The sequence below is a fragment of the Myotis davidii genome, unplaced genomic scaffold (genome assembly GCF_000327345.1).
Source record: "Myotis davidii unplaced genomic scaffold, ASM32734v1 scaffold478, whole genome shotgun sequence".
Taxonomy (NCBI): Eukaryota; Metazoa; Chordata; class Mammalia; order Chiroptera; family Vespertilionidae; genus Myotis; species Myotis davidii.
Window position 1 is genome coordinate 4,525,338 of NW_006289570.1, and position 9,878 is coordinate 4,535,215.

A 9,878-nucleotide genomic window follows, 5' to 3' on the forward strand; every position below is an offset into this window, starting at 1 on the left:
CCCCTCACCTGGGTGCTCGCCCCGCTGCAGGGCCAGCAGCTTCATCTTCTCAGGGGGCACGTAGTCTCCTTCCTTCTCGGATACGAAGGGGGAGAGGTGTGGGGGCAGCGGCACCCCGGGGAAGTAGTCGGCCACGGGGAGCAGGAGCCGGGCGTTCACAGAGTCAAACACCCACTGGGGCTGCACGTAGCACCTGGCAGCGGCAGCGGAGACGGGTCAGGGACCACCGCGGCCCCACTCCACCCGCAGACGCCCGGAGACAGACCTCTGCACTCAGAACCCCAAAAGGCGAGGGAGGCAAGGGCCCTGGGGGCCTACCTGCCGATGACAGGGGTCTGCTGCCCGGGCCGGTCGACAATCTGGTGGGTAATGCAGGAGTCTGTGACATCATAGGTGGCCCCGATGCACAGAGACTTGTCCCAGGACACGTCTCCCCCAAAACTCCTACAGGCACAAGGGGAGCCCATGAAAGTACTCAGGCATGAGGTGCTGCCCTGGGACCCGCTGGCCCCCAAGATCACCCTCCTAGGACACAGCTGTCCCCTCCCCACCCCAGGACACCCTGCTGGCCAGCGGAGACCTTCTGCCCTCAGCTGGTGAGAACGTGATGGCCGCTGCCCTCCCGTGGGCACTTCCTGTGCGCCCGGGGTACACCGCGCACTTCCCAGCACCGTTTCTGTTGAATCCCCACACAGCCTTCAATGGATCCTGACACCACCCCGAAGTACCCGGGGGTGCCCAGGCTGCCCTGGGCGGGAGGACCCAGCCGGAGAGCGGCAGGGCCAGTGCTGTGGGCTTCCCACCTGATGATGAAAGCCAGGGCCTCACGGGGCACCTCCCGGTTCAGGAAGAACTTGAGGCCCTCGAAGAGCTTCTTCTGCTGCTCCTGCGCCTGCAGCTCCTTCCTGCGCTCCTCCTCGTGCGCCGCCGTCTCCTGCGGAGCAAGGGCACCGCCACCGTCAGGCCTGCCCACGCCCCGTCAGGCCTGCCCACACCCCGTGCAGCTTCCTCTAGACCCCTCAGCCCCCGCTCCTCCTGGGAGGCAGCACGGTCCTCACCCCGTCGGCAGGAAACTCGTCCAACTCAGCCTCCTCCTCTGCAGGCACCACCACCCGGGCCAGACTGGCGCTGAGGGCGGCCAGTTTCTACAGGAAAGAAGCAGGACTGCAGGGCGGCTGCTTGGGGAGGTTGGGCGAGGGGGAGTTTGGGGGGGCTTATCTGAGGGTGGGGCCAGGGTGGGGAAGGGGAGGCAGTGATAGTTCCTGGACATCAGTGGGTTTGGCTCTGCGGGAAGTCCCGAGACCACACATGTAGCGACAACCACTCCCGGGCCAGGGCCCACCCTCCTGGGGATGCAGGGCCCACCCCCATGGGGGATGCAGGGCCCACCCTCCGAGGGATGCAGGGCCCGTGCTCCAGAAGCCACTCTCACCTCCATGGAGCTCTCGGAGTCCAGTGCATAGCTGTCCTCACGGGCCTTCACCTCTGTGTGGGCCTGACCCTCGAGCTGGGAGGCAGGGGAAGGTCAGGGGAAAGCCTGCCATGCCCAGCCCTGCCTCCACGTGGGGACTGCCGGGCTGCGGCCCTGCGCAGTGAGGCGGGGGCTGGGCTGGCGGGCCCTACCTTGGGGGGGTAGTGCAGGTTGAGGGACTGGTAGAGGCGGAAGTTGACGAAGCCCAGCAGGGTGGTGTAGAACTCCGTGAAGGTGGCCATGACCCTGTAGTCCACGTCTGTCGGGTGCTGGGGGCACAGGAGGCACGTCAGCAAGATGGACGCAAAGATGACACTGACAACCCACGCGCAGTGAGGAACCCTCCAGGGCAGCCCTGCCGTGGGACTCTGCCCCCCAGAAAGAGACTGTGTGACGTGTCCCCACCCAGGGGCATTCTGGGAACCAGTGAGGCACTGGACAGGGGACGCGGGGGCCAGAGGTACCCCACCTGTGCCCACACTCACACCTCCGTCCTTCCGAAAGCATCTGCAGGACCCCTGATGGGCCTGGCAAGCATCTGAGCACCAACCCCATTTCCTACAGCACAGTGTGCAGTGGGGTCCCCCCACCTGCCTGGGTCTACCTGGAGGACCCAGCGCTGGTCGCTTAGAGGAAGGGGCACATCAGGGCCTCACCTACAACCCAGTACTGTCCTCCATCCTCCTGCTGAGAGGAAGCAGCGGAGGAGGGGTGGGGAGGGAGGAGGGATGGGGCTGTTCCCTTCCCCCAGGCCAGCTGGGCGGAGGCTGCCTCCACAGGGCCCTATTCACCGCCCAGTCAGAGCAGCACGGGGGTGGGACATCAGAGTGGAGGAAGGAGCAGGGGGGCCAGAGAGGAAGGAGGGAAGGCAGAGTGGAGAAGGCAGGAAGGAAGGAGGAGGAGGAGGAGAGGCAGAACAGAGGAGAGGAGAGACCCACGGTTCAGACCCCAGCAGCCACTAACTATTCATTCATCCCAAAGGGCACTTTGAACAATTCTTTTCTGAAATCTCACAATGCGTAGGAAGTGGGAGCACATCATAAACTGAGCACAGAGCGCTGCAGGAGCGTGTTCAAGGCCAACCGGCTGGGGGAGCTGCAGCCAGGCTGGCTCGAGTTCTTATTACAACGCTGCGTTGCACCTTCCCTACCTGACCCCACACCCCAGCCAACACCTAGGAACCCAGCACGTGCCGGACTCCGCAGGACAGCAAAAGCCCCTCTTTGCTCGTGCCCTCATCTGTCTGGGAGAACCGCCCAGCACAAGCCCCGCCCCACGGGCACACTCACGTCGTGGGAGAAGGCATAGGGCGTGATCCACACGATGGGCTGCCCGAGCACCTCAGCCTGGTAGTAAATGCCTTTGATGGACAGGAAGACCTGGGAGGAGAGAGGGGGCAGCTTGGTGAAAACTAAGGGGACGGCGAGGGAGAGCAGGGGGGGCCCGGCCAGGTGGCCCTGCGCTCACCTTGCGCAGAGCCCGGGCGGCGATGACGTAGTGCAGGAACTCCACCGTGAGCCTGCGGCACAGCTGGATGGTCTGCACGTGGCACTTGCCGGTCCGGGGGAAGGTGGAGAAGAGGAAGCACATGGAGAGGGCGTCGTCCAGGTCCCGAAGGGCGTCGATGAAGGTGGGGTACCTACGTGGCCGGGACAGACACTCAGGCCTGGTTACGTGCCACCCTGGGGGCCCCACCCCCAAGCGAGGCCTTGCCACGAAGGGGCCTGGCAGCACCAGCCTCCCACGGCCTTGGGAGGAACCAGGGAACCAGAACTGCCCGCTTAGCTCTGAGGATCCGAGAAATCCTGATGGGGTCCCCAAGAACCCACTGCAAGCCGAGGACTTGGACCTGGACCACTTTCGTATGTTGTGGTCAAAGAGGGCGGCCAAGCCAACAGCTCTCTTTCTCGAGGTGGAAACTTCGGGGCAAAGGAAATCTATCTAGAGGTCCGGGACAGGAAGCAGAAAAATGTGGCGCTGCCCGGGTGGGCCACGTGGAGGGTGGGGGCCACCCAGCTTGTGGGTGGCGGGGCTGCGAGAATACCAGCTGTTGCGCTCCCAGCCCGGCTCTCCCTGCACTAGCCCTTGGCTGGGCTGACTCAATGAATGCAAGTCCATCGAGCTGAGCTAAATGTTCCCGGGCAATTAGCCCCCGAGAGAGGATGGTCGCTCACTGAGCCCAAGGTTTCTGAATCTTACCACTATTAGCATTCAGGGCCAGGCTGTTCCGTGTCATGAGACTGTCCTGTGCACCGTGAGGTGTTTAGCAGCATCCCTGGCATCTACCCATTAAAAACCCACAGACCCTCCCATCCAAGTCGTTCTTAAACCTGGTTAAGAACCACTGAGTTAGACAACGAGTGAGTGGGACTAGTGAGAAGGCTGGAGAAGGGACGGTTAAGATCCAGCCATACCCTCCAGGTCTGACTATGCACCCTGTGTGCACTCCCCAGAACTCAGGCTCTCTCTTACCCCAGGGCCTTTGCACATGCTGTTGCCTCTGCTTGGACTGAGCTTCCCCTGGCTGGCTCGAACTTCTCTCCTCAGAGATACCTCCTCTCATGAGCCTGCAACTAACATGTGTCCCCCAGTTCCCTGCACACAGTGAGCATCCCTCCTGGCACTCATTTTGACTTGCAATCATTACAGCCATTTGGCAGTTTGGTTTTTGGTCTGCTTCCTCCAATGGGATGCTCGCAGCTTGGGCAGGGTCTTGGTCTTGCTCCCCACTGTACCCCCAGCTCACCGCTCCTTGACGATGTGGTCAAGCTTGTAGTTGGGCTTATTGTCCTTCAGACGCTCCACGGTGTTCCACTCACTCTTCCCATAGGCCTTCCGGAGCTTCCGGACAAACACCTAGAAGGGAGGAAGAGACAGCTGATGCTGGGGCAGGGGCTCCTGGAGACCCCTCATCTGTGGAGGAGGGATGCGTGGGGCGGGAGGATTCTCAAAGCCCCTGAAGCTGTGTGGCTGTGCCACCTGCTCCCTCAGCCCAAGATTTGCAAAACGGCCAACTCTAAGGAATATCAAAACTGACTCCTGCTGACCAGAGCCCGAATAATGACATTCCAGTCGATGCAGAGCCCACATATACAACAGCGATCCCGTAAGATTATAATGGAGCTGAAAAATTCCTATCACCTGGCTGACGTCATAGCCATCGGACCGTCGGAGCACAATGCATTACTCGTGTGTTTGTGGTGATGCTGGTGTAAACACATCTACTGCTCTGCTAGTGGTATGAAAGTGCACACACTACGTACAGGACACATGACTTGGTAATGGTAATAAAGGACTGTTACTGGTTTATGCATTTACTATACTATACTTTTTATTGCGATTTTAAAGTGCACCGTTTCTACTCATAAAAATAAAAAAAGTTTGCCGTAAAACCGCATGCTGTGTTACGCTGGCAGCGGCCTCATACATCTCGCGTTCACTGCATCTCTTGACGGCATCGTGTTCTCTGGGGCTTGATTTAACCTCGGGTTGTTTTGTGTCGGTGTTGTTATGGACCTGTAGCCACAGAGCAAGAGGCTATCGGCCCATAGAGCCTAGGTGTGTAGTAGGCTATACCGTCTAGGTGTGTGTAAGTACACACAGTACGATGAAATCACCTAACGATGGGGATATGTCTGAGAAATGCACCGTTAGGTGATCATGACTGTAGTTTTAAAACCCAGCAGCAGCCCAGCTGGTGTGGCCCAGTGATTGAGCGTTGACCTAGGAACCTGGAGGTCACGGTTCGATTCCCAGTCGGGCACATACCCAGGTTGCAGGCTCGATCCCCAGTGTGGGGAGTGCAGGAGGCAGCCAATCAATGATTCTCGTCATTGATGTTTCTCTCTCTCTCTCCCCCTCTCCCTTCCTCTCCGAAATCAATTAAAAATAAATATGTTCAACAACAACAACAAAACAGCAGCAAAACAGGGCCAGCCACCCACCTCGGTGGACTGGGCTGGACAGGTGGGCCAGCAGCTAGCTGTGGCCACCCGGTGGCGCCCCGCCCCTCCCACGGAGGGCCGCAGCCTGGCCCTGCTTGCTTGGCGAAGGCTTCCGTTTCCGCAGTCTACTTCCGGTTATTTGCATTTGGCATAAACAGGTTTCTACTTCGCCTGCGGTATTTCAGCACCTCATGGTTTCTACTTGTGGAATGGAAAGCTTGGTCTCCGGGGAGCAATTCCAGAAAGAACTGAGTAACAGTGGTGTCTCTGGGCAGAAAACGCACTGAGAGCCCTGGATAGCGCGATCCTTGCCTCGGAGGCAGTCAATTCACTCTTTTCCCAAAGAACCAAGGGAACAGTACAACAGGTAAAGCATTAACCGCTTGCCAGGTTCTGTGCAAATGATTTCCACACGAGATCTCAGTCAGTCCTCGCACACTCCTCCCACAGGCTTACTCGGAGACCAAACAATCGGCCAAGGTCACAGCCGGCGGGTCCTAACCTGCGACGGACCCATCCAGACAGACCCCCGAGCCCCGGCTTCACCTTGTATTCCCGGAACTTGTTGACGATGGGCTCGTGGAGGAGGAACTTGATGTCCTTGATCAGGTAGAAAGTCCGGGCTGCCGTGGAGCCCTTGTTCACCTTCTTCTTGTGTTTGGGCTCGTGGGGATAGATGCCCTTCAGGATGCACAGCCGCCTGGAAGACAGAGGCCATCCCTTCCGTCAGTAACGTGCTGAGCACCGGCCACGCGGGGCCTGGGAAACAGCACCGAACAGGGAGCACGGGCCTGCCCTTGGAGAACTCCCATCCTAGGGAGGAGGCGTAGTCACATGATGCAGACTGTCACAAGCTCCAGGGAGGAAACGATGAGGATGGTGAGAGGGGCCGGGCGGCAGGAGCCATCAGGAAAGGCCTGGCTGAGAAGCCAACCTTGCAGCCATAGACAGGGGAAGAGCATCCTGAGAAGGACGGAGGCTGTGAGGGTGGGGAATGCTGGGCAACCTGAAGGACGAGAAGGCGGCCAGGTGGCAGGGCCGAGAAGCTGTGCAGGAGGCTGGCGTTGACTCCACAAGGAGCTGAGAACCCCTCGCTGTAGGGCCAGGGGTCTCTTCTGCCAGAAGGAAGGAGATGGGGACAGACCCAGACAGAGAGCAGCGGTGTGCTGTACCAGGCCCCATCCTGATGACTCAGTGCAACCCGGGTCTCCTCCGGCTTCCCCACAGACCACACCTGGCAAAGCGTAGCTTAAAGCTAGGCCAGGTGAGAAAGAGGAGGGATATCAGAATTCCAGATGGAGTTTGTGGCAGCGCAGGGAAGACAGGGATGCAGCTGCGTTCTCCTTGTGTAACTCACTCCCCAGGACACCCCCCGCACCCCCTCGCCATTCCTTGCCTTCCCAACCTCACCTGAAGTCGGGCAGGCTCAGCTGCAGCTTCTTCCGGGCTTTGTTTCGGGTGATGTAGTTGGTGGCAGAGCCTCGTTCATACTTGGGGAGAAAAAAAAATGTCCCTTAGCAATGACTGAAGTGACTGACATCGCTCTTGGGCATGCCTGGTGCCGGAGGCAAGCACCTCTGAACAAGCGGCCCCTGGGATAGGAAAGGCTGTAGGGAGCGAGCTGCCCTGCACCGTCGTCCCTGCAGTGGTCAGCATACAGGACACACACCTTTGCATGCGATCGCGAGGCTGCCACGGATCAGGCGCTGTGCCAAGCGCTTAGTGGTAGCTCCAAGTGCTGGCCATTACGATGAGCGACTTCCACACATTATCTCATTGAATCCCCACAACACTGGGAGGTGGGTGCCTTTAAACTCCCATTTCACGTGGGAGGAGGGGTCTGAGTGGAATAACCTGCCCAGCTCACAGAGCTTTTCAAGAGCTGGGGCCGGGACAGGTCACACCTAGGTCTGAGTCCAGAACCTCAGTGCCTACTCCACGAAGCCAGTGTTCTCAACTTTTCCCTTTATAATCACCCACCCCCACCAGCAACAGCCTTTTTAGACCTTTCCCCCCTTAAGTGCCCCCTCTCACAGCTGCCCCATAAAAGGTTAATACCACAGATGTACTGTAGATCTGTTTGCCTCACGTGGTCCTTTAGAGGGCCAGCAACCATTGTAATATCTAAGGCACCCCCCTCCCCCGCCCCGCATCCCACCAACCAATGTTTGTTCCCTTGGGGGTGATATCATCTGCTTGCGAATACAGGCTCTAAGCCACAAAGACTCTTCCCTTCCCCACTCATTCATTCAACCGACAATAACAGGACCTCTACTACGTTCCAAGCATTAAGCTAGACGCCAGGAGGGCAATCAAAACCAAAGGCCTGGTCCAACCGAGCAACCATCTGGATGTCTATGGCGCCAAGATGCTGCCTGGCCCTCAGATCTCTTGTCTCCCTGGTAAAGAGGAGCAGTGCACGGTACCGAGCTCCGTGCAAGGCTCGCCCAGCACGTCCTTTCTGAACACCGTCTCTCCCCGGGGGCAGGGGGCAGGGGCCTCCACGGCCAAGTGCAGCCCTAGACGTAACCCTGCAGCCTCTTGGGGGGGTATGTTTACGGATCGCCCACCGTCACACAACACACACACCCCTCGTTTGCTCCCTTTTTCACAGCACATTTAACCATCCTGGATAGTTCTGGTTCCAGAAAAAAAGGGGCGGGGGGTTACAAGTGTTTGAGATGATGAATTCGACGTAATGGAGAACTTTACGCAATGTTTATCACTCTTTACTCAGTAAGCAGCTGTCTGTCGGCTAAACCTGCTTTTCGGGGGACGCTACGCTCGGTTATCGGCTCTTTTTACAATCCTCCTCCAGGGCTCTCCCCCGGATGTCACCGGACAAGTACGGCCTTCCTCGCCCATCCTTGGACCCCAGGAGGGACCAAGGCCGGGGCAGGGCGCGGTCCCCAGGCCCCGTCGCGCCCCCGTTTCCAAAGTATTGGCACAATAACCTGGGCCACCCCGCCCCGGGATCTCCCCCACGCACCTTCTTCTTCTCTAGGCCTCCCATGGCTCCACGCTGATGGGACCCGGAGCGCCGCGCGGACTGACAGCGCCACTTCCTCCCGCACGTGCCCGGCCTCAAGCCCCGAGGCCCCCACGCAGCCGGTCTGCGCAGGCTGCCCAAGGAGGTGCCTGAGCGCGTCTAGGCATAGACGGGGCTTCCCTCCTCACGATTTAAGGAGGGCAAAAAATCACTAGGACCGTTCTTTTGAGCTTTTTCCACCTATGACTCTATTGCAGACCGTTGCAACGTTTAAACGAGGGACGATATCAAGGCATATCTATAACTATCCCGATGACGACCCCACGGCCTCTGAGCCCCGTTGCATGCTGGGATGGAGAGGGGCGGAAAACTTGTAAACAGCGCAGTGCCTGCTGGGAAGCAGAGGGGAACAGCGTTTAGAGGGGAGCGAACGCATTCTGTTGTCGTGGTAACGGTTGCCATCGGCTTTTCCTTTAATTATGTACGTAAAATAAAGCTGTTATATGGGTAAAATTAAGCTAAAGCAGACTTCTATCCTACAGGGGTAGGGAAACCAGAGAGGCCACTTGTATTTTCTGAGCCTTAGCGATAGTTTGAAAAAATGATGAAAAATAAAACAAATTTTTTTTAAAAAATCTTAATTAAAATAAAAATGATGAAAGACCAGAGTTCTAGAGCTCGGAGTATATTTAAATGCACATTTAACACATCTGAGCTTTTACTATGTACACGTGAATTTTGTATTGTGTTCCTCAAAGGATAATTACAAAATTTATTACAAATATTCACACCAAGGTGGTGTGGTTTGGAAAGTAGATAGATTTTAAATTTCTTTAATGGGTTCTTCTTCAGGCCTCCAAACTCCATTTTTAACCGGTATGCGGATTTAGCTATTAAGCAGTTTAAAATGCGGATTTTGTAATAAAAGAAAACATAATTTCAAGAGAAATATCAAAAGTGCTTTATTCAAAGTAATGTCCATCGCTAGCTACAGACTTCCCCCATCTTTCAGGTGATTTGTGGAGACCGTCTCAATAGAACTTTTCTTGTTTTGAGGCAAACCATTCAGAGACCTAATTTTCCACTTCTTCGTACGTTTGGAAAACAAGTGGTCATCTGAAGGAGCAAGGTCTGGTGAATACGGCAGGTGGGTTAATACTTCCCAGGCAAGATCTTTTAACATGTCTTTAACTGGTTTTGAAGTGTGTGGTGCTGCGTCGTCATGAAGCAAAATGACTTGCTGTGTCTTCTGGCCCATTCTGGTCTTTTTACGATCAAAACGTGGTTCAAATTGATCATTTCTTGTCGGTAGCGATCAGTATTAACGGTTTCACTTGGTTTTAGAAGCTCATAATACACCACACCTTCCTGATCCCACCAAACGCAGAGCAGTGTCTTCTTTCTGAAGCTATTTGGCCTTGCTGTCGATGTTGATGGTTGACCTGGATCAACCCATGATTTTGTGCGTTTGGCA

At 56.8% G+C, this 9,878-nt stretch overlaps 1 protein-coding gene across 1 annotated transcript in view; it reads right to left on the reverse strand.

The window, feature by feature from the left end:
- The window catches only part of PES1 (pescadillo ribosomal biogenesis factor 1), a 10,738-nt gene extending 2,211 nt beyond the window's left edge, over window positions 1-8,527 (reverse strand). The window contains exons 1-12 of the mRNA XM_006762140.2: window positions 8,405-8,527; window positions 6,826-6,905; window positions 5,962-6,115; window positions 4,218-4,327; window positions 2,939-3,110; window positions 2,761-2,850; window positions 1,624-1,740; window positions 1,433-1,507; window positions 1,059-1,145; window positions 804-934; window positions 319-444; window positions 9-193 (exon numbers count right to left, since the gene is read on the reverse strand). Coding sequence (XP_006762203.1) covers window positions 9-193; window positions 319-444; window positions 804-934; window positions 1,059-1,145; window positions 1,433-1,507; window positions 1,624-1,740; window positions 2,761-2,850; window positions 2,939-3,110; window positions 4,218-4,327; window positions 5,962-6,115; window positions 6,826-6,905; window positions 8,405-8,428 — 1,351 coding nt within the window. The 5' untranslated portion in view covers window positions 8,429-8,527. The remainder of the gene's footprint in view (window positions 1-8; window positions 194-318; window positions 445-803; window positions 935-1,058; window positions 1,146-1,432; window positions 1,508-1,623; window positions 1,741-2,760; window positions 2,851-2,938; window positions 3,111-4,217; window positions 4,328-5,961; window positions 6,116-6,825; window positions 6,906-8,404) is intronic.
- Between the last annotated feature and the right edge of the window lie 1,351 nt (window positions 8,528-9,878).